A 24,215-nucleotide genomic window follows, 5' to 3' on the forward strand; every position below is an offset into this window, starting at 1 on the left:
CTTTTTTCAAAATTTTGGAGGGCCTGCCCGGCCCGGCCCAGCAAGCCCGTCATTTTACAAGTTTGAAAATTTCAAAAAACGCATAAGGGGGGACCCTCGTGTGATTTTTTCGATCAAACAGACAAACAATACAAAAAAAAAACAGGAAAATGCAGAAAAGTATATTGAGAGCTCAAAATTTGGCTCCAAAATCCTGGATTTTTAATACCTAGCCTTCCAGGCCGGGCCCTGGCCCGAAATTTTACAAGTATGATTTTTTCTGAATTTGTAATTTTTCAAATTTGAAATGTATCATTTCCAAATTTCAAGAAATCAAGAATTTTCTCTCTATTTTCTGCACTTTGTGGGGATTCTTTGATCCCGTCCCTCATGTCAAACTACATTTCAAGTTGTCCCTCAAATCCTTACCCCAGGTGATTCGATGACTAGCATGTTGTCACTGATTTTCACATCATCGGTCTCGTTGAGTCGTTTGCCATCCTACAAATAACAGAAAATTGATGTTGGGGGACCACCTATGCGTGTGTCTATGTGTGTTTTTTTCTCATTGAAACATTGCGTGTCTGTGTTCGTTTTGCGGCCAGAAAGATTCTCATGTTTTTCTCTCATCTGCCATCCTCTCCACACACATACACTATCATTCTGAGAGATGTCGGAGCTTGGTCTCGGCGATAAGATGAAGGCTTGTCACTTTACAATTTGCCCAGAATGTAACACATTTAAACATACATATCTAATATTGTGTGTTCGTTTTACCTTCTCAATTCCTCCTCAACTCCCAAGGATATCCTTTTGTCTCGGTATTTTTTCTCATTTCTGACTTCATCAAAATGCCCGAAGGCTTTTTTCTTCAATTGCTCCTGTCACCTTAGATTCTCATCAACCGCCCAGTTATAGTTATATTTCCCCTTTTCCGGATAACAACACAAAAAACTTTTCGTTCTTTTCAACGCGGCATCAAACGCGCGAGCGCGAAGAAGAAGAAGTTTCTTCTCTACAAATAATTGAATTTAAAAATGGAATTCCTACTATTTTGACACCAACAACAAGCCGAGCCGGTCTGTTTGGGACATCAGCTTTTAGACGAGGTGCGATTTGGAACGGGATTTGGAGAAATTGAATAACTAGGGGTGGACAAAAGACGGGCGGAAAACGAGAGTTAGCCCAAAAATGTGAAATGTCTAGGCTGCAAATATGACCATACACTTTTTCAGTAAACTAGTATATGCGTCGTTGTTACTGAACAAATTCTTGCTCTTTTTTTCTGAAAAAAAAAATACAATTTTCTACTTGGAAATTAAGATGAAAACTATGAATTAAGTATTGAATGATATCTTGTTGTGATAGTTTTTTTCAAAATTCATAAAATCGGTTTTTCTAGAGCTGACATTCTCATGGATCCCAGTTACAATACCGGTCCGTAAGAAATACAAAAATGTGTTTTTCTGTTATTATTTAACCATTTCCATCATTTTCAGAAATCTGGAGCTGCGGCTGTCAAGTTTCCGATCATTTTGAAAATTTTAGAGGGTGTAAAACAGACCTAAATTAATAATTTGCATTCACAGAATTTTTGAGAATTCCTAGTTTTTCAGGCATTTTGCGATTGTTGAAACTATCCCCTTTTTGACCAGTTTTTTACTGAAAACGTGAAAAAAACAAATGTCTTCAGAAATCGGCAAATAGCTGAAAAACTAGAAATCTTCAAAATATGGTGTGAATGCAAATTTTTCAACCTAGGTCTGTTCTTACATTCTCCAAATCTTTCAAAGTGATTGAAAACTTGACAGCCGAGCTCCTGACTCCTGAAAATGTCAATATATCAACTGAAAAAAAAACGTTTTTCGTATTGACCAGCACTGTAAAACTTTCCGAAAAATTCAGCTAGCTCTATTTTTATTATTTTGAGTTCAACTGCACAATAAGGCATCAAATTTTGCACGAGAGGTGACGGCGCGCGTTTTAACTTTTATGATTCATCAATCTCTTTCTCCCTCCTTTTGTCCTCTCTCACGCCTTACCCAGTGCTGCCCCCCCCCCCAATTTCGTTGAAAACCTCCAACCCGGGACTCATGTATGAAATTTTTCATTTCATTCTCCATTTTCGAAGTTCAAAGTGTTCAATGTTCAAGAAGACAAAAAACGAGCTACAAGATAAACGAAACACGAAACCCAATAACAATACCTTTTGAATGTATATTGCGAATTATATGTTTTTTCGCGTTTTCTATATAGCTCGTTTTCTATAAATTTTCATTATTCCTATTTCTTTTATTCCGTTTTCATTTTTGCCTTCGCCTCAAAAAGGATCTGCTGCCCTTTTTCGATTACATCTCTGATGAAAAACGTGTAAAATATGCAAAAAAAAAACAAGAGCTAAGTGTATATACCGCGTGGCTTTCCAATGCGGATAATCTTAGATAATCTTGNAAGGGGCAACCCCCAACAAGAATAAGAAGAATGCGACATACTTTTTCAAAATGTTGAAATTTGCTCTCCTTTTTAATCTGTTTGAGCAACTGTTCCATTGATTTTTCATAGCTTATAGAGTTGGTAGAATNAGAGNNNGGGNNGGGCCCGGTTTCCCAATAATTTGAAAAACATTAGGAGCAGATAATCGAAAATAAAATTCAACTAGCGAATTTGCAAAACCGTTTTTCGTCTAAGCTACCCGTCAACTTTGACCTCAATAATCTCAATTCCCGTGAGAGTTATCAGAATCTTGTCAATTAATAAAATATTGGTGATAACATGATCAATAATTTATCAGTTGACAAATTGTTGCTATCTTTCACAGGAATTGAGATAATTGAGCTCAAAGTTGACTGTTTGGATAGGCTTTTTAAAAGTAAAGTATGGTAATGATTAGAAAAAAAATCCGAAGAACCCAGAATTTCAAAAGTCTAGAAAACGAGATTTTTTTATTATAGAGATAAGAAACCTCAAAAATTTATTTAGTAAAAAAATTGCATTATTTAGCCAATTAGTGAAAAGCTGACTATTCTTGAAACTGTTAGTGCGACTTTGATGAATTCACTGCACTTCACGATAAATCTCACATCAGATTTCTTCATTTTTCAAGGTGTATTAGTTTTTTAAGTATCTACAGTATTTTTCTATTTAAAGCTCAACCAAGCTGTCAACTTTGAGCTCAATTATCTCGATCCCTACAAAAAACATCGAAAATCTGTCAGCTGGGTAATTATTTATCATGATGTTACCATTATTTTATGAGCTAACCAATTTTGCTATCTTCAACATGAATCGAGATAAATAAGTTCAATGTTGACGGTTTCGGTAAACTTCTATTAGATAAGTCTAGCAGGTAGTACTACAGTACCTAATTTCGAATACTTGAATTTCAAACAATTCTAATCTAAATTCACAATAACCCAATAGCCGATATCAAGCCCAACGGGTGGCACAATAGCCAAAATAAAATTTAATTTTCAAAAATTCTAGAGCGAGGCTGCTGGAAGATACACGTGTATTGCTGAAAACAAGGCTGGACGTTCTGAGAAGGACATGATTGTGGAAGTTCAAGGTTTGGCAAACTTTTATAGAATCTCAATAGATTTCAATTCTCAGTACCACCAAAAATGAAACAAGCCAATCAGACATTCGATGTTGAGGAAGGCGGTACTTTGACTCTTGAATGTCCAATTGAGGTTTGTGCTCTCTTATAAAAAAACGGACCATTGTTTGAAACCATGAGTTGTTTTCAAACGGTCTTTCCCATTTGAATTTTTCATTGCCCGTTTCTTTGGTTTCAAAAAGAGCCGGGACCCGGGCACTATATATGAAAAAAAGAGGACCAATATACGAAAATGAAGAAAGACGAGAAAGAGAATAGAATGGAAAGGGGTTAAACAATAGGATCTAGAATAAAGATGGGGCACCGTCGTTTTTCCCTATTCTCCTTTTTTCTTCGCTTTTTTTTCGAGACAAAAAGGGAATGTTTGAAGAAATAGCTCCCCAAACCCCGTCCGAAATGGCGGGAGCCGCTTTAGCGAAGGGTCCCCCACCGCATGAAATATTTAAGTGCACTTTGAGAGCTCTCCAAGAGGAGGACTAACGGATTTCGTCGTAGTCACTTTGCAAAAATTTTGGAAATTTCGAGTCTTAGAGGGAAACAGGGAACTACTGTGAAAGTCAAATTTCAGAACCCCAATGGAGCGCGGGTCATTTATTGGTACACGGACGCTATTGGAAAAGTTGATCCCAACCGATCTCAGGTACATCCACGTCACCATAACCTCGAGCTTAAGTTCTTCTAGATATCCGGAGATGGAACCAAACTCTTCATCATTCAAGCCCAAGAGAGCGATGCTGATCGCTACACCTGTCGCGCTCATAATGAGGCTGGACAGGATAGTTCTGTCTTCACAGTCAATCTACTCAGTAATATTCATCTACAAATTTTTCAACTTCACGTAAATGCTTTCAGAGCCACCAACCATACCCGGAGAAGCTTTCAGCACCACTGAAATTGTTTCCAACACAACTATGGAGCTGAACTGTCAGCCAACAGGAAAACCAGATCCAGAGATCACTTGGCTGCTAGATGGAAAACCAATTCTGCCAGGAATGGCAAATGTTAGAGTAAGCAGGACCTTACAAGTTAACTCTTTAAGATTTTTTTTTTCAAATTTCAGTTCGAAGATAACAACAAAAAGCTATTCATCGATTACATCAAGCCAAGTCAAGAAGGAAGATACACGTGTCGTGCTGATAATCAGTTGGGTCGTGCCGAACAAGACACCTATGTGGAGATATCAGGTTTGTGAAAAACGGAGTCTTAATATCTATCACTAATGAGGTTGCAGAGCCGCCGAGAGTTGTTATGGCTTCTGATAAGATGAGAGTTGTGGAAGGACGACAAACAACAATTCGTTGTGAGGTTAGTATAATTTTTTGGGAGGGGTTAGGGATTTTGAACCAAGATTAAATGTTGATAATTTCGGAAAACCATCAAAAACGCGAATTCACACGGAAGTAGCTCCTTACCAACGTCTTGGAAGTTTGTAGCAAAAAAATATTTTTAATATTGTTATCTTAAGTCCTGTATCAGTAGGCGCCGGCCATTGTATTGTTCTAAGGATCGTCTAAAGAGCCCTTCTATTGTAGGGACTCTACAATAAGAGAAAACTTTTCTAAAAAAGGTTTTACGGTTTATCATAATTCTGAAAACGCTATAATAAGGAGGGGTGTGCGAAACCAACTTTTTTCGAATTCTTCTAAATTTTGAAAGTTCTGAATTTCTTACTATTGATAAGGTCTACTGGCTTTAAGCTCACATGCGAAGTTTCGAATACTGAGAATAGGGATTTTTTGAACAGTATTTTGATAAAAAGAAGTACTAAAATGTGACTTTTCATATGGTCCTTTCTAGTATAATATCTTCATGAAGTTGAATAATATTTATAGAAAAGGGGAACTAGCCCTTCTGTTAGAGGGTTCTATCTTTGAAAGTTCATGAAACAATATAAACCGGGTACTAAAAATTTTCCTCATTTCCTAGTATAACTAATTTTCAAATACATTTACCACCTCGTTGCCCACACAAAACGCACGCTCGCTCATACACACATAAACACATACACACATTTTCTTTCCTCCTCTTTTTCTCAATTCCCGTTTTCTCCACCACGCCTCGTCTGTCTCCCTCTCTTATTCGCGATTCATACTCTCCTAGTTGTGCGGGGGTATAGCTCAGGGGTAGAGCGCTCGCTTTGCATGCGAGAAGTCTGGGGTTCGATTCCCCATACCTCCAGAAAACTTTTTTTTGTTTTTTGTCTCGTTTTCACTGGCGCCACAAAAGTAAACATTGAAAAAAAAGGAGAGAGAAAATATTGCGAAATATCATGCGGGTAGTTGGCATGTGTTTGCCATCAGTAGGAGACATAGACGTGCGGGGGTATAGCTCAGTGGTAGAGCGCTCCCTTAGCATGGGAGAGGGCTGGGGTTCAATTCCCCATACCTCCAGAAACTTTTTTTTGGCTTTTCGTTTGAAAAACTAGGTACTATTAGTGGGGTAAGATGTTAATTTATTTAAAAAAACACGAATTTCAGGTCTTCGGAGAGCCAGAACCCAAAGTGTCCTGGTTGAAGGATGGAGAACCATACACCTCGGATCTCTTGCAGCATTCTACCAGACTCTCTTACCTTCATCTGAGAGAAGCTACTCTACAAGATGGTGGAAAGTAGGACTGAACGAATTTTCAGATTTTTCAAAAATTAATGAAAATTCCAGATACACCTGCATCGGAACCAACAAGGCTGGTGAAGCAAGAACAACCACTGAAGTTGAGATTTTGGGTGAGTTTTCGTATTTCACATTTTTCAATATTCATATTCGTGCGGCACGCAACTTCCAGAAAGTGTCAGAATTTTAAATAAATATAAACAACGTTTTCAGTCGCTCCAACTATCGAGGACGAAGATAGAGTGATTTATGGAAAAGAGGGGAAACCGGTGCAAATTAATTGCAAGGCCAGTGGAACACCATATCCAACGATCACATGGAAGAAGAATGGAAAGGAGCTTGGTAAGAGACTTCGGCCTTAGAATTTCAAATTTTAAGCGATATAATTCGGACGGCACAACAATTTGGGGTACGAAAGGGTACAAAGTGATTTAGGGGTACCAAATTTTATTTCTTCAGGTATTTTGTGCCTCAGAATAGAGAATTTTGTATCCCTAAATTGCTTTGCACCCCATTGACCCAAAATATTTGTACACTACGAATTATTTGCCATCTGAATGCCATAATAAACGAAAAAAAAGAAACAGAGAAAAATAAATAATTGCTTTCAGATGAACACAACAGCGTCCTTACCATCTCGAACGCCACCAGAGAAGACGACGGAAAATACTCCTGCTTGGCGACCAACGAAGCTGGAAGTGCAGTTGCTGATTTCTTGCTCGACGTTTACACCAGGCCTTCTTTCCACCCAGAAACGACCACTTTCAATATTATCGAAGGTCATAATGCCAAAATCGAATGCAAAGTTGATGGACATCCGAAACCCACCATCACCTGGCTCAAGGCAGGTCGATCACTTAACATGAATAATGTGATTCTGTCGCCACGAGGAGACACATTGATGATTTTGAAATCGAAACGTGTGGATGCTGGACTCTACACTTGTGTCGCTGAAAACACCTTCGGAGCAAATGAGCAAGACTTCAAGGTCAACGTCTTCACCAAACCATACATTGATGAAGCCATCGACCAGACTCCAAAGGCAGTGGCCGGTGAAAAAATTGATTTGAAGTGTCCGGTTCTTGGAAATCCAACTCCGACAGTTTACTGGAAGAAGGGAGATGACGACATCATAATCGACGGCAAGCACTATGAATTGATCGGCGATGTGTTGAGAATCAAAACAGTTACGGAAAAGGACACTGGTGCTTACACTTGTGTAGCTATTAACGACGCTGGACAATTGCGCACAAATTATGCAGTTGATGTTATTGGAAAGCCAACTTTCGATCGAAAAGGAGAGAATATCTATGAAGTCATTGAAGATCATGATATAACTATGGATTGTGGAGTTACATCTCGTCCACTTCCAAACATTGCCTGGTATCGTGGAGACAATGCATTGTACATCCAACCACACTACACTATTTCCGAGGACGGATCCCAGATTACTATCAATTCCGCCAGATTGTCAGATGGAGGAAAATACACATGCCGAGCGTCGAATGAAGCTGGATCTTCTGACATCGAGGTTATTCTTAGAATCCTGGTACCACCAAGAATCGATAAGTCCAATATCATTGGAAATCCACTTGCTATTGTCGCTAGAAACATCTATCTTGAGTGTCCAGTGACCGGAATTCCACAACCAGAAGTCTACTGGACCAAGGATGGAAGAGATATCAACGCCACTGATAGCAGAATCATCTATGCTCAGAATAATGAGACGTTCGGAATTGAGAAGGTTCAAGTGACAGATGCCGGAAGGTATACTTGTACTGCTGTGAATCGTGGAGGACGGATTGCACACGATTTCAATCTTGATGTTCTATGTGAGTCATTTTCAATATGCGCAGTGTAGCTGGAAGCTGAGGAATGTTAATTTTCATTAAAATTTTCAGCTCCACCTTCCTTCGACCTCTATAGAACTCAGCCAACAATCAAACGAGAAGGAGACACTATCACACTCACGTGTCCTATCAAGACAGCTGAGGATGTTGCTGACCAAGTGATGGACGTGTCTTGGACCAAGGATAGTGTGGCGCTGGATGGAGTGGAAACTGATAATGTTCATGTAAGATTAAACTTTTGGATCTAGCCGTTGTTTTCGTCCTTACATTTTTTTCGATCCTTAGAATTTCTTCTGGTCCTTTGAGGCTTTCGGAAATAGCGCTAAAAAAACAAAAAAGATTTTTCAAAATTTGAGTTCCTTTGAAGACCAAAGTAACCGAGTAGAACCAACAAGTTAGATCATAAAATTTTAATTGATCATGAAATTCTGATTTAAAGGAAAATCAGGTTTTGAAGGATTCAAGGAACCTTTGATTATTTTCCAAAAATAATTCCAGATCTCCGACGACGGCCGCAAGCTGACAATCGACAAAGCATCTCTGGTCAATGCTGGAATGTACACATGTATCGCATTGAATCGTGCCGGCGAAGCAACTCTCGAGTTCAAAGTGGAAATTCTGTGTACGCATCTCGCAACCGTGCAGTGTCGTGAGCTCGAAAATAACTATATTGCTCGCCATATGCCGCATGTTGTAACCACCAAAAAACCAACGTCTGCCACGTCGTCGCCGCAGTCAGACGCCGCGTATCGTGAACACATGCGAAAGTATGAGGAGTACTTAAAGACGTATGAACAAGGACTAAAGCGACAGCGTGATGAGAGCATCCGTCGCCAGAATGAGTATTGGGAGATGAGAATTAAAAAAGAGAGTGCTGCTAGAATTATTCCAACTACTACTACAACCACTCCAACCTCTATTAGTACCACTGAATTCCAATTTCCCTGGGCCTATAATCCTAAACTTGGTCATCCAACCGGAGCTAGCGGGGTAATGAAGGTTAAGGCTACCGTACAACACCCAACTAGAAGATTCCGTATGAAACGAGTTCGTCCTGTCACCCGTTGCTTCCTTTACGACCCAATTAGACATGTATACCTCCGTGAGAAGAGTGCAGAAAATTTGCCACCTAATAGCAAAGGCTTCCTTAATTACCCCCTAAATCATCGAAGGGCTAAGAGACTATGAAATTGTTGATATGTATTTTAAGTTATGGCTCCTACTTTTTATTTATTTCTCCAAACTTTGATCTGTTTCTCATTTCCAGGATTCCTCTTTCTTTGCGACTCTGGCTTGTCCTTTGTCTTTTTTTTTAAACTAATGTTGTGCAGTGTATTTTCTGGTGTGTTGTGTTAATAAACCGTGTAAATATTTTGCCGTGATTCTGGATTTTTAGTGTGATATGCTGTAAAATCGTTGTGATTTTTTAAATTCAAAATCTTTTAACTAGATTCAAAAATTTTTAGCTCCACCTATCATCGATACCACTAGAAATGAGGCTCAACCACAAGTCGCTGTCAATCAGCCAACGATTTTGCGATGCCCTGTCACTGGACACCCATTCCCGACTATCAAATGGCTGAAGAATGGTGTAGAGGTCACATGTAAGATTTGAAACGATTGAATAATTTTAAAAATTTCTATTTCCAGCGGATGAAAACATTAGAATTGTGGAGCAAGGTCAAACGCTTCAAATCCTGCTCACCGACTCAGCCCACGCTGGAAAATGGAGTTGTGTAGCTGAGAATGATGCAGGAGTTAAGGAATTGGAAATGCTTCTGGATGTCTTCACCCCACCAAAAGTCTCAGTTCACTCTGAAAACCCAATCAAGGCCGTTGGTGAGACCATCACTCTCTTCTGTAATGCTACCGGCAACCCACCACCACAAATGAAGTGGCTCAAGGGTGGAGCGATGATCTTTGACTCTCCAGATGGACCAAGAGTCTCTTTGAAGGGTGCTCGTTTGGATATCCCTCATCTCAAGAAGCACGATGTTGGAGATTACACGTGTCAAGCCATGAATGCTGCTGGAACATCAGAGGGTAGCATCTCAGTAGACGTATTGGTACCACCAGAGATCAATAGAGATGGAATTGATATGTCGCCAAGACTTCCAGCTTCTCAAATCCTTACTCTTCACTGTCTAGCTCAAGGAAAACCACCTCCAAAAATCAAATGGACACTCAACGGTACTGAACTCAAGGCCAGTAAGGAAATCACAATTGGAACTGATGCATCGTTCATTCAAATCAACAATGTTTCACTCAGCGATAAGGGAGTTTATGAGTGTCATGCAGAGAATTCCGCTGGATCTGATAGTCTCATGTACAATGTGGATGTAGTTCGTAAGTTTTTGTATCTCTCACAACTCTGAATTCCCAATTGAATTTGATTAAAATGAACTTCCAGAAGCTCCGGTGATTTCCAATGGTGGAACTGAGCAAGTCATTGAAGGAGAGCTCGCTGTGATTGAATGTCTTGTCGAGGGCTATCCAGCTCCACAAGTCTCCTGGCTTCGCAACGGAAATCGTGTGGAAACTGGCGTTCAAGGAGTCAGATACATGGCTGAAGGCAGAAAACTGACCATCATTGAAGCACGAAGCTTGGATTCTGGAATCTACCTCTGTTCGGCTACCAACGAAGCTGGATCTGCTCAACAAGCATACACACTTGAAGTATTGGTGTTCCCCAAGATTGTATCAGTTGCACCAGAGACACTTACACCGTCTTCGAATGCTGGATTCTCAATGCCATGTGCAGTCCGCGGATATCCAGAACCGATTATCAGTTGGACTGTTAATGGAAAGAATATTTTCAATGGAACTATGGGCTACAAAATCGGTGAGCAAGTTTTTTTGAGTTAGGCTTAGGCTTACCGTACTCCCTTTAAAAGCAGCCCACCAAAGCTGCCAAATTTCAGTTGAATTATCTCAATTTCTGTGATAAATGAAAAATTATCAACTGATGAAGTAATGGTGATATATGATAAATGATTCATCAGTTGACAAATTTTCGATATCTTCAACAGAAATCGAGATAATTCAGCTCAAAGTTGACTGTTTGAATAGGCTTCTATTATAGAGAATACGGTATTTCAGTTTTATATTTTTTTTAGATTCCGATGGAACGTTACATGTTGAGAAGGCCGAGCAGCGAACGATGACATTCGAGTGTACTGCCAAGAATGATGCAGGACTTGATCATTTGGAGTATAAGGTTCACACTATTAGTGAGTACTCCAAAATATTGTCGAATCTCTCCAAAATTTATTTTCAGTCGCTCCAAAGATCGGAAGCTCTGGTGTCCGCTCCTTGAACGGATCTGAAGGCGAACAGACTAGAATCAAGTGCGATATTGAAGCCGACCAATCGGAAATCACTTGGACCAAGAATGGTGCACCACTTCTCCCATCCAACACTATCGAATTCCAAGAGAAGAAGACGTTTGTGGTTATCACCTCTACACGACTCTCGGATCAAGGAGAATACAGTTGCACCGTAGCCAACAAAGCTGGAAATGCCACTCAAGTCACTAGTTTGAATGTTGGAGTGGCTCCGAAGATTCTGGAAAGGCCTAGCACTCAAGTGGTTCATAAGGGAGAACAAGTGACGTTGTGGTGTGAGGCATCTGGAGTTCCACAGCCATCAATCTCATGGTACAAGGATGAGCAACTTCTTTCAAATACTGGAATTGATGAAACTGCCACTACCAAAAAGAAATCTGTCATCTTCTCCTCCATCACCCCGTCTCAAGCTGGTGTCTACACCTGTAAAGCTGAGAATTGGGTTGGAGCTACCGAAGAAGATGTGGATTTGATTGTGATGAGTGAGTAGAGCTCTTCCATGGTCCCCAAACTCAAATTTCTTTTCAGTCTCTCCTGAAGTGTCTCCAGAACGAATGAACGTCTCAACAAATCCTCGTCAAACCGTCTTCCTTTCTTGTAACGCGACTGGAATTCCAGAACCAGTTATTAGTTGGATGAGAGACTCGAACATTGCCATTCAGAACAATGAGAGTGAGTCATTAATTAGTGCTGCAGTGTTGGAAGCTTTTGTTTTCAGAATACCAAATTCTTGGAACCACTTTGGCAATTAGAAATGTTCTACCTGATGATGATGGTTTCTACTACTGTATTGCTAAGTCAGACGCCGGACAAAAGATCGCAACCAGAAAGCTTATTGTGAACAGTGAGTCCTTTTGCAGGTCCTTTTCTCATAAAACCATTTTTCTATTATAGAACCATCCGACCGACCAGCTCCAATTTGGGTAGAATGCGACGAGAAGGGAAAACCAAAGAAGACCGAGTACATGATTGACAGAGGAGACACTCCAGATGACAATCCACAACTTCTTCCATGGAAAGATGTCGAAGACTCGTCTCTCAATGGATCCATTGCTTATAGATGTATGCCAGGACCAAGATCATCAAGAACTGTTCTCCTCCATGCTGCTCCTCAGTTTATTGTCAAGCCCAAGAACACCACCGCTGCTGTTAGAGCAGTAATTGAGCTCCGATGCTCTGCAGCAGGCCCACCAAACCCAGTTATCACTTGGGCAAAAGATGGGAAACTTATTGAGAATGATAAGACGGAAATTGCCTACTCCCATTTGAAACTGGAATTGAATAGTACTTCGGACTCTGGAGAATATTCTTGTTTGGCACAGAATAGTGTTGGAACTAGTACTGTAAGTTAAATATATACCGTATCGGTCAATAAGATTTGCAAAAAATGTATTTTCAGTTGATTTCGGTTGTTTTTACTATTTTCAGAAGTCTGAAGGTCGGCTATCAAGTTTCCGATTACTTCGAAAATCTAAATTAGAAAAACTTTGCATTTACAAAATTTTTAAATACTGTAGAACCTGTATTAGAAGGGCCCATCTAGAAGAATTGAAAGATCCCTGTAAAAGAGAGCTCTTTTAATACAGGTTTTAAGATATGTCCAGTATTTTAACCATTGGCCGATTTCTGAAAAACGCCTATTTTTTCACCGTTTCGGTTTAAAACGGGACGAATAATGGTGTCTTTCAGAAATCGGCGGCTAGATGAAAAACTAGAGATTTTCGAAAAATTCTGTGAATGCATATTTTTCAATTTTGGTCTGTTTCACACCTTCCCAACTTTTCAAAAGGATCCGACACTTAACAGCTGAGCTTCAGGCTCTTGATAATGGTGAAATGACCGAAAATCAACTGAAAAGTACTTTTTTGTATATCTAATTGACCTGTACTGTACATTCGTGCTTCCTCAACTTTCAGGTATCCGCTTTCGTCAATGTGGATAACATCGTTCTACCCACTCCAATCCCGATGAATGTGAAGAAGAACGTGGCAATCATCACCTGCTACGAGAAGAACCAAGCTTACAGCCGTGGAGTCACCTGGGAATACAATGGAATCCCTATGCCGAAGAACTTGGCCGGTATCCATTTCATGAATAACGGATCACTAGTTATCCTGGACACTAGCTCATTGAAAGAAGGAGATCTTGACTTGTACACCTGCAAAGTCAGAAACCGACGACGTCACTCAATTCCTCATCTGAAGTCTGTTTACGAGGAAGTTCCATCTGTGAAGACCGTTGACCGGGTGGAAGTGAACAATGGAGACTCTACAGTAATCGACTGTGAAGTTAGCAGTGATCCACTGACGACGCATGTTGTATGGACCAAGAATGATCAGAAGATGATGGACGATGAGGCGATCTACGTGCTGCCCAACAATAGTTTGGTGTTGTTAGATGTTGAAAAATATGATGAGGGAGTTTACAAGTGTGTTGCTTCCAATTCAATTGGAAAAGCATTCGATGACACTAAGCTCACGGTATACGGTAAGTTCTAGTTAACCAGTCCATTGTCTGACAATATACTACACCAACACCCACAACCAACTGCACTACATTCTCTACAACCCTCACTGACCGTAACCCTCTCTGTCCATTATAATTCATTCACCATGTGTTAGTTATTCACTTGCATCCTATATATTTGTAAAACAAACTTTACCAAACTCCGAGGGTCCGGTCGGTGGGGTGTCTCATGGTTTCATGAGACGTAACAACGTTTCTAGACGGTGAAATCACGCCTCTGACCGGTTCCGAAGGAAGTGGCGTTGAAATTGCTGAGCCTTCAAATGTAGGAGTTCCAACGCGTCGTGACACGTCGGTTGATGATGAGGAACGGGAAAAACAACTCCAGATGACAACTACGACGACTACAGCTCCAGATGTTCATACAACACAGCCATCCAGAGGTAATTATAAGAACTTTTTTTTCAAAATTTCTGATTCTTATTTTAATCTGGAAATTGTCTATTTCGTCTAATGAAAAATTTCTAACATAGAGCTTAATTATCTTGGTTCTTCCAAAAGATAGCAGAAATTTCTAAACTCATAAATTATTTATCATGTTATCACCAATTATTTATCAGTTATCAAATTTTTGAAATCATTCACACAAACCGAAATAATTGAGCTCGAAGTTGACGGGTTGGATTGCTTCTACTAGACGAGTTACGGTAGTTGTCAAGTTCATTATATCCCAACAATCACTATAAAATCATTTTCAGTGTTGACCATCAAATCGGCTCCTGAATTCCCAACAGAGGACATGTATGACGGAAGTGCAAACTATCCAGAATTCGGACCAACCACACATGACGTCTTGATTGAGAGACAATCCGATTTGCATTCTCAACACGCCGTTGTGGACACCCCAGACTGTTACGGAACAATTAATGAGAATGGTGATTGTGTTGGTGAGTATAGGATGTTTCCGTTGTTCTGGAAAAGTGCATAGTCACAAAAATTGTGTTCTCTAGTCCTTGAACCACACTCTTTGTTCATTTCAAAAGTCGAAACTTGTCGGAGAAAAAGGCTATTATATTTCTTGACCTACAGTACTGGACAAAATATCATATTTGGATATTTTAATTGGAAATAGAATAATAAAACTCTGAAAGCGAAAAGCTTTAGGGACTTTTTTTCAGATGGCGATGGAACCCACCACCGCTTGAAGATCCTTTCCGGCGAGAACAAGTGTCCAGAGGGTTACGCCATCAATCCACGCACCAACGTTTGTGAGGACCTCGACGAGTGTCAATTCCATCTTCCATGCGATTTTGAATGTATCAACACCGAAGGCAGCTACGAATGCCGTTGTCCACCTGGATATGAACTTGCTGATGATGGATGCTACGGTGAATTCAGTGAAATGGATTCATAAATTTAAGATTTTGCGTTTCAGACATCAATGAGTGTGAGTCAGTGAGATGTGAAGAAGGAAGAGCGTGCTTCAATCAGCTTGGAGGATACGAGTGTATTGAAGATCCGTGCCCGGCCAATTATACGCTGGTGGATGACCGATATTGTGAACCATTGTGCGAGAATTGTACTTTGACACCGATTCAAGTGCATATGCTGGCTATTCCAAGTGGATTACCAGGTAAAGTTTTTGAAGAGTCAGTGTATATTTCTCTAATTTTTATAGTTTCCCACATTGCCACACTTACTGCATACGATAAGAGCGGAAAAGTGCTTAATGACACCACCTACTCCATTTCTGACAGAGAAGGACCAATGGGAAGAGGTAAGGGTCTCTACACTATCAATTTTCACATAATAGATGAAAAAAAATCAATTATATTTACACTTTTAAATCGAGGATAGGCAACTTTAAAGCCCTAAAAAATGGTTCAGAATCGTCCAGTTTGTCTGAAAATTGCATAATTTACTAAACTAGACAATGCCTTCATTTTTGTAGTTGACAACTTTATCGCTGTACTTCATTTTGACGTGATGTGTCATTGGAAGCCGAAAAATGAGATGAAAATGCCAAATTTCAATTCACCAATTTTTCAGGAAGAATGAGTTCTGGACCATTCAACATCCGAGAAGTGAAGGCTGGACACGCACAAGTGTGGACCAACAGAATTCTGGCAGCCGGTGACCACCGTAAAGTTCGTGTCCGAGCTCACTCAGACCATGCCACGAATGAACTTCATGCTCCCAAAGAAACACTTTTCCTCATCCTCATTAATGTTGGACAGTATCCATTCTAGCTTTATTTTGTTTCTGTGTTGATGTGGCTATCTATTTATCGTTTTGTTTCTAAAAGTTTACATCTCGCTTTTTGTCATTTCTCGTGCCTTTTTTGCTTCTTTTTCAAAACCATTTTGTTTGTAACTATGCATTTATTAGGTTGGCGGGAAAGTCTTTGTCACTTTTTCAATAGTTTATTTCTCAAAGAAAAAATAACCGAATAATTAATTATATTGTCCATCATTATCAACAACATGTCTCCAACGTTCCCTCAATTTATGGATTCCATTGCGGTAGAATCCAGCCGGGCGTGAGGCAAAGTATTGTTTGAGTGCCGCTTCGACCGCTCCACGGGAATTGAAGCTTCTTCCTTCGAAGGCACGTGTCATATCGCCAAATAACCAATAGTCGGAAGGAGCAAGATCAGGAGAATACGGGGGGTGAGGGAGAACATTCCATCCATATCCCATCAGCTCCTGCTTCACTTGTTTCGAAACATGTGGGCGAGCGTTATCATGTTGATAGTACACTTTCTTGTCTTTCAGGGCCGAACGGTCGACTGCTTTCTTGAGGTTTCGTAGTTGAGTAGTGTAGAGGTCTCCAGTTATTGTTTTGCCCTCGGGCAGAAGTTCCCAGTAGATGGGGCCGTCCACTCCCCACCACACAGAGAGCATAACTTTTTTCGGATGAAGGTCGGGTTTGGGGACATCCTGTGGGCTCTCTCCTTCTCCAACCCACTGGGATTTCCTGTGGTGATTATCGTAGAAGACCCACTTCTCATCTCCGGTTATTAGCCGGTCCAGCCATCGATCGCCCGCGTGGAGAGTGAGAAGAGTAATCGAATCGTCGACTCGGCGGTCAAGGTTGGCTTGAGTCAGGTGATGAGGTATGAATCGACCAAAAAGTTTTCTCATTCCAAGAGACTTCAAACCTTCAAGGACTGTGCTATGGTGAACTCCGAATGTGACAGCTAGTTCACGGCTAGATTGAAATGGATCCGATTGCAATGCGTGCTTCAGCTTGTCCAAATCCAACTCACGGGGTCTCCCAGAGCGATCCTTTTCATCGAGCGAGAAGTCATCTTTTTCGAAACGATGGAACCAATTGCGAATAGTATTGTAGTGAGGGGCATGTGTGTTGTACACATTCTTCAAGAAAGTTTCCGAATCCTTCATCGTGGTGTGAGATAGGAAGAGGTAAATCAAAACATGTCTGATGTGAATAGCAGTGGGAACAAACATATCGTTTCAATTACAGATGAGGAGCAGGGAAGGAGATGGGACTTGTTTATATGGAAGGTTCTTATCATCTTGTTATTCACTAGAGTCGATATCATACACAGCCTCCATATACGAGAACAGTGATTAAACAAACAGAGTGACAAAGACTTTCCCGCCAACCTAATAAATGAATTACTTTTCACATTTTTTGACGGACGGACAAGTGTGGGCGGGATGATGGGGAAAAAAGAAAAACAAGAAGAAATGGGATAAAAAACGAAAGGAAAAAGGAAAGCGGGAGGGGTTGGAAGTTTTGCTGGTCGTATGAGTCATTTAGTGTAAAAAAAGAAATGAACACTGATGCTTTTTAGATATCTCCTCTTTCACAATCCATTTGTAGTCTAGTCTGATCTGAGAGGTCAGAAATCTATCATTTGCGTTTTGCAGAGTGGTCCATATTACATATTTTAATCATTTCGGATTGAAAAAAAATGTTTGAATAAAACAATTTTTGTCGCTTGTAAGTGAATATAATTTGTTAAAATACCAAATTTAGTATGACGAATACCGTAACCACTCGAATAGAATGACTTTTTATCCCTACTTTTACCTTCAAGCCAATTTATCTCGGTTCCTATCAAAGATATCAAAAAATTGCCAACCTGATAAAATATAGTTCAAATTATAATGAGCATTTTGTTAGTTGATGACTTTTTAGTACCTTTCACAAAAAATGAGATATATGGGCTCAAAGTTGACATTTTAGATGGGGTTCTATTAGAGTTTTTACGATAACCCCATGGCATTGACCTTCTGTGTTTCCTTCAAAACTAGAAACTGACCAACAAGATCCAAAATCTAGATTTTCCGTATTATAGCGTGGTCCAGATTTATAGAATTCGTTAATGATTGGGTACTGTAACTATGCCTTTGCACGAAGGACAAAAATTATGTTATTTTACCTGTTAATACTCCGACACAAATGACCACGAAAAATCACAAAAAATAGATCAAAAAATGTATTTGTCGTTTGTGCAAACTAGTTAAAATGTCCATCATTGAAATCTGAATTTACAATTTGTGTTTTTTTTTGAAACCTAGAAACTGACCAACGAAAATTCGACAAACTTGATTTACATAATGATTCTTTTTCTATTGAATTCATCCATTCAACTTTTTTTTCCTTTGAGAACCATTTAAACCAAACAGCATGAGAAATATATAGGAAACAGTTCAAATTCTAGTAGTTACGATGTTTTTGGCAAAACGCAGAAGCTAGCTGTCCATGTTTTGGTGTGTGGCAGAATAATGACGTTAATTCATTGAACCTGCTTTCAGTTTTACAAAGAATTGTGGGCCTTATTTTCTTTTAATTTGGACGACACATTTTAATTATTTTGATTAGAAAATTCAATTTTATTCAATTAGGACGTTTGCAAAGAGTGATAATTTTCAACTATGCAAGGAATTTTATGCAAGGAACATTCTGATATCGATTTTTATCTGACAACATATACAAACACTGTTATTCTAAACTTCTGGTTCCTTCTCTACTTCTTTTGTTTTCACATTTGCTGTATATTTGACTTCTTCTTGTTCATCTAAAAGCTTCTTTTCCCATTTCATTTAACCTTCAAACAGTTTACACTTCTTTTTCCGAAACTTCCCCCTAATTTTACCGGTCAGCAACCTTGAAACATTTTCAGCTAAGAAACTATTGTTGACCGCTTCAGTTCGCCGCAATTCTTCATTTTTCCTATTTTCTCCGCCCTTCCTTCTCGAAAATTCGTACTGTTGTAATATGTGTTGGTCCTTCCTTCTCGCCTTTTTCTTATCAGAATTTTTCAGTCAGAAGGCGTAAAAATTCAAGAATGTCGTCCTGTTAGTTTTTTTTTTTTGGGAATCAAGATTTTGTTTTTCACTTTCTCTAGGGAACATCCGGGTAGATGGTAACCCTATCATTCTTATTTCAAGTGAGAAATTAATAGAAAAAAACCTGAAAGAGCGTAAAAATAATCTGATGCCAGCGGTCGTTCCACGTAAATGACTTCAACTAATCCTATTTCGTGTTATCCTCCTAGTTTTTTAAAAGAATTCTTTATTTGTTTGACCTCGCCTTTCAAAATTTGTATGATTCGAAACTATACACGTAAATTTAGAGTCACTACAAGTTCCAAATGTTTTAAAAGGCACAAGAATCATTAGATGTTATCTTTCGTTCGATTCTTAGTTCTTTTTTTAAAGATTCCTTTCTTGTTATTTTGAAAAAAAAACTACATTTTTTTTCTGAAACTTCATGATGTCAGTGATAAACATATCTAATTTCGAAAATACATAATTATCTAGAACTTGTCCTTTTCTGCGAAAAACGTGTATCATCGTATTCTACGTGAAACTGTCTGTTATTCGGACAGATGGGGATCAATATGTCATCCCCATCGGACCCTCAAATCTCACCTTTATTAGTTTACGGTCATCTTGTGGTGTCTGCGTCTCTCTACTCCTTATGATCTCTCGCAGACAGTTTAGAGGGTCCTAAGGAAAGGTGGTAATAATTATTATGGCCTTGAGAATTCTTCGTCAGCCTAAATGGTTTCCAATAACTCTTTTTCTTCTTCTTTCTTCTTTTCCTAAATTTTTCTTTTGAATTCCGAATATGCTAGATACTTGACAATTACCCATTATTATCTTTTCAGACCAGTTAAAAAATGAGCAAAGAAAAAAGAGAATCAACTCGAATGAGATATATTATAGTTTGTGTAGCGACTATAGCCTTACTCACAACGTGCTACTCATTGTATAAACCTCTTCCGGATGGATTTACGGTCAGCACGTGGGATCGGGCAGTTATGCATATTGTGGAGCCAGCACTGAGAGTGACGTATTACTATCCGGTGAGGGATTTATTGATTTTTTGACACATAGCAATTCGCGGATACACGGGCCCCCAAAAATGTGTGACTTAGGCGCACAAATTCCACAATTTAGCGGTACGAAATTCGGATTACTTTATATATTTTTAACCCCTAATTAGAGATTTTGTACCCCTAAATTGCTTTGTGCCCCATTTATTTATTTGTTTGACCTCGCATGATGATGTAAAACTACATACAAACGTAAATTTAGAGTCAATACAAGTTTCAAATGTTTTCACTCCTTTAAAGGCACAAGAACCCACAATATTGACCACAATGATCCCAAAATTTTGAGATTCTCAAAAATTCCCGAATGAAAATATAGGGAATTTTGTACAGAGAAGTGATCTAAATCATCCAAATTGTTTCACGAACAAGTTTGAACAGAAACAACACCCATTCTATATCGAAAACCTTCAAACAAAACCCCATTTCCAGAGTCACATGTTCTCAAAAGCCAGCAGTATGGTTCAATGGACCCGTGGAGCCCTAAACTTCCTTTCCAAATCTCTCGGCCTCCTTGTAAACACTCACGGTGAGATAGAAATCAAATGGCAGACATGGAATGGGACACCAGTCAAAGTCTACCGCCCACTGAATAACCAAACTTCGACGGATGGAGTTGTCCTGTTCATTCATGGCGGTGGATTTGCACTTGGAAATGTTGATATGTACGATTCGCTGGTTAAACGAATGGCCTATGAGATGAAGACCTTGTTTATTTCAATTGAATACCGCTTGTCTCCTGAAACAGTCTTCCCTGGTGGTATTCTTGATTGTGAAGCTGCTATCGAACATTTTATACAATATGGACCAGCTCAATTCGGGATCGACACTTCTAAAATGGTGATTATGGGAGATTCAGCAGGCGGGAACTTGGCTACAGTTATCGCACAACGAAGGGCAGCTCGCAATGCGTCTCCAAAACTAGCTGGACAAGTTTTGATCTACCCACTTCTTCAAATGGCTGACATGCAGACCGCATCCTACCGTTATTTCCATTCGCGACTTGATGGGTACGCATTGGTGGATCCTGAGTCAGTGGCATATTATTATATGTTCTATGCTGGAATCAATATGGACGAAAAAGCGTACCTGGTACCAAGTGTGATGTCAAACGGACATGTTGCGGATCATTTGAAACAGGAAGTTGATGAGGTAAAACATAATCTTGTTGTTTGAAATTTTCATCAAAAAAATGATAGATAATGTCCTTCGAAAAAACCATCGAAGCTACAAGAAGGTACAAAAATAGCAGTATCCCAGAAAGATGGGCGGTTCGTCCGAGCCACGAGGCTCAACAGTTAATGGAGCCTTTTTTGACGAATCCGGATTTTTCGCCTATGATGAGAAAAGACGTTTCTAATCTTCCCCCAACAATGGTTGTCACTTGTGAATTCGATGTTCTAAGGGATGAAGGACTGATATATGCACATAGATTAGAGGTGAGCAAAAGAGAAATGTCTTTTTTCAAATTAGTATAATTAGAACATTACATAGCTATCAAATTTTTGTGAATTATGAAAATGTAAAACGTAAGATTTCACAAATTTTGTCAGTTAACAATTTTCTGAAAAATTAAATAGTTCTAAGCAGTAGGGCCACTTGAAAAGTGTTTTATCTGGAAAACTTATATAAGTATCCAAATCTTGTTAATTATAAAAATGTGGATTGTAAGATTTTACCCATTTTGACAGTTTAAACGTTTTTGATAAAAACAGTGGTCTCCGATCATGCTAGACACCAAGAAATATAGGCAATTCACTTCTGATCAATTTGTATAGCCATATCAATGACCGCTGGGTACAATTCTCTTTTTTTTTTTTTGAAAATCTTTGTGTTGATTCGATAACCTCATTAAAATTGGCATTGGCTAGCCGTGTTTTTTCTATTCATGCACGTTCTTTGTTCGCAAATAGTGAAAATGAATTGTTAGGGATTATCTAAAAACGTAATATCATTTTCCAGACTGCCGGTGTCTCCACAACCACTATAAACTACGAAAATGGGTTCCATGCAATGCTCAACTTCCACAGCGAGCTTTACGAAGCATCAAAAGCCGTATATGACATCGAACAATGGACTCTAAACGCCATTCATGCTACTACAATGCCGGCAAGATTGTAGGATAATTTAGAATTACTGTAGTCTCTTTTTTCTCGAACCCATGACTTCCTTTTTGTATTTATTTCACAAAATACTTTTTGTTTCTTACGGTTTCCCCTATAACGATACTCCTTCTTTGTACTAGTTCCTGTAGTTCTGCAATTCTTGTCTGTCTAGATAAACAAATAATTTCAACTGAGATTTTTATTTGTTCGCTGGAAAAAATAGAAACAAACAAAAATCAATTTTTACGAAAATCTGTTTGATTTTCGACTAGAATTATTTGAAGCGGACGCCGGAGAGGTTGTTCCCAGTAGCTCGACAAGATCATCGACAATCATTGGAAGCTGCATTTGACGTGCAAAATAGTTCCGTTCTTGAACTGTAGCCATATCATAGATAATGGTTTTGATACCAGATGCAGCGGACTCTAGGATCAAAGCTCTATCGGCATCCTCGACACTGGTCACCAAGAAATCGACTCCAAGGAAACTGGGAACCAGGAGGGATCTGAAATATTATATATTGTCCTCTATTCTACATATCTACAGTATACCTAACTCCCCAATAGGTGAATGAATCCATCATCGAGAAGAACCAAGCAGTGTACATTGTCCCAGTAGCAGTTCCATTTTGAATTGAAAACTCATTGCTTTTCCAGACCAGTCCTGAAATATTTAGTCATACTTTAGCTTCTGATCTTTTGAAGCTTCTAGCCTCCGTACCTATCAACAACTGTGTATCCGTAAAACGCATTTTCAGGGCCACCAACGAGTGATAAGTTGTCACGGCAACCTTGCTATACAAGCTGTCCTGCATGATTTTGTTGCGGAGGTATGTGAGCAGCTGAAAACTGGTCTAAAAATTTCTAGATTTCTTTTTCGATAACTCACATCGCCAGAAAAGTCAGGAAGGTGCCAAATCATGTTCATCTTGTTGGCCTCACACCATGACACAGCTTCGTCGAATGATAGAATTGTTCCATTGTTGCCACTAGAATACTGTAGTTGATCGAACCCTAAGGTCTAGTTCTCACCCATAGACATTAAGCTGGCTTATTTGAATCCAATGAGTCTCACTTATTGCGTAGGTGGCGTTGTCAGTGAGAATGCTATCCGGTCTGAGGACGATGATCATTCCATCTTTGGTCATTCGGACATCCATTTTGATTGTATCTGCTCCATTTTGTTTAGCCTTAAAGGGTCGAAGTAGATTTGAGGATAAAAAATATAATCCGGACACCCTAAAATTTTATAGAAGGCGCCCACAAGTTTAAGCTCAATTATCTCGGTCCGTAAGAGAGATATGAGAAATATGTCAACGGACAAAATGTTTGTAATATTATGAAAAAATGACTATCAGTTGACAACCTTTTGATATCTTTTACAGAAAAAGAGAAAAATTGGTTCTAAGTTAGAAGTAAAATTTCACTGGCTCAAAGAACTTGGGAAAGGAAATTGGCTCAAATGATTTGCTAACGTTAAGAATGAGGGTTGAAAATGAGGGTTGATTCACTCTCAGGACTTTTTAAATTTGAATTTCCTGAACATTTTACCTGACGGAATGCTGCAATAGTATTCTCATGAACCAAACCATGAGCTTCTCCTCGTTCCGACACAATATTGGTGTTGTTGAAGAAAATCGGTTTCTAAAGTTACTACAATAACAGCACATAGTTTGGAGGGTACATAAATTTTTGAGTCATTGGGGTAAAAATGATTTAGGGGTACGAAATAATCGATTTGGAGGTACAAATCATAGTTGCAAACGGGCTGGCCCCGGCAGATGGCTGGCCGGCATATAACTCGGCTCCAGCACAAGATATTTTGACAGATTTAATATCAAATGATAGATCTCGACGAGGTCTATCTTACCTTTAC

At 39.3% G+C, this 24,215-nt stretch overlaps 3 protein-coding genes and 2 non-coding genes across 5 annotated transcripts in view; 4 read left to right on the top strand and 1 right to left on the bottom strand.

The window, feature by feature from the left end:
* CBG16014 overlaps positions 1–16,114 on the top strand; it is a gene marked incomplete at both ends in the record, with an annotated part of 17,467 nt that extends 1,353 nt beyond the window's left edge. The window contains 29 exon segments of the mRNA XM_045238900.1: positions 1,479–1,532; positions 1,796–1,846; positions 3,463–3,544; positions 3,589–3,668; positions 4,137–4,235; positions 4,278–4,439; positions 4,450–4,795; positions 4,827–4,900; positions 5,847–5,964; positions 6,073–6,318; positions 6,419–6,547; positions 6,817–8,037; positions 8,107–8,279; positions 8,554–9,157; positions 9,266–9,397; positions 9,522–9,659; positions 9,706–10,401; positions 10,466–10,897; positions 11,172–11,285; positions 11,333–11,881; positions 11,928–12,091; positions 12,105–12,243; positions 12,294–12,742; positions 13,316–13,886; positions 14,108–14,308; positions 14,624–14,812; positions 15,044–15,253; positions 15,301–15,642; positions 15,915–16,114. Of these exon segments, the coding sequence (XP_045095940.1) occupies positions 1,479–1,532; positions 1,796–1,846; positions 3,463–3,544; positions 3,589–3,668; positions 4,137–4,235; positions 4,278–4,439; positions 4,450–4,795; positions 4,827–4,900; positions 5,847–5,964; positions 6,073–6,318; positions 6,419–6,547; positions 6,817–8,037; positions 8,107–8,279; positions 8,554–9,157; positions 9,266–9,397; positions 9,522–9,659; positions 9,706–10,401; positions 10,466–10,897; positions 11,172–11,285; positions 11,333–11,881; positions 11,928–12,091; positions 12,105–12,243; positions 12,294–12,742; positions 13,316–13,886; positions 14,108–14,308; positions 14,624–14,812; positions 15,044–15,253; positions 15,301–15,642; positions 15,915–16,114 (7,965 nt within the window).
* CBG28231 lies at positions 5,702–5,773 on the top strand. Its single transcript has one exon. It is a non-coding gene (tRNA).
* Positions 5,914–5,985, top strand: CBG28316. Its single transcript has one exon. It is a non-coding gene (tRNA).
* A 3,908-nt stretch (positions 16,115–20,022) lies between the features above and the next one.
* Positions 20,023–22,356, top strand: CBG16012 (the record flags this gene model as incomplete). The annotated part of the gene is made up of 4 exons (XM_002643351.2): positions 20,023–20,208; positions 20,668–21,387; positions 21,435–21,674; positions 22,198–22,356. The coding sequence occupies 4 exons, from the start codon at positions 20,023–20,025 to the stop codon at positions 22,354–22,356; spliced, it is 1,305 nt and encodes a 434-aa protein (XP_002643397.2).
* Positions 22,357–22,583: 227 nt separating this feature from the next.
* Positions 22,584–24,215, bottom strand: part of CBG16011 — a gene marked incomplete at both ends in the record, with an annotated part of 2,146 nt that continues 514 nt past the window's right edge. Inside the window, 5 exons of the mRNA XM_002643350.1 lie at positions 22,584–22,845; positions 22,892–23,003; positions 23,061–23,181; positions 23,229–23,328; positions 23,372–23,529. Of these exons, the coding sequence (XP_002643396.1) occupies positions 22,584–22,845; positions 22,892–23,003; positions 23,061–23,181; positions 23,229–23,328; positions 23,372–23,529 (753 nt within the window). The remainder of the gene's footprint in view (positions 22,846–22,891; positions 23,004–23,060; positions 23,182–23,228; positions 23,329–23,371; positions 23,530–24,215) is intronic.

The sequence above is a fragment of the Caenorhabditis briggsae genome (genome assembly GCF_000004555.2).
Source record: "Caenorhabditis briggsae complete genome, chrX, whole genome shotgun sequence".
Taxonomy (NCBI): Eukaryota; Metazoa; Nematoda; class Chromadorea; order Rhabditida; family Rhabditidae; genus Caenorhabditis; species Caenorhabditis briggsae.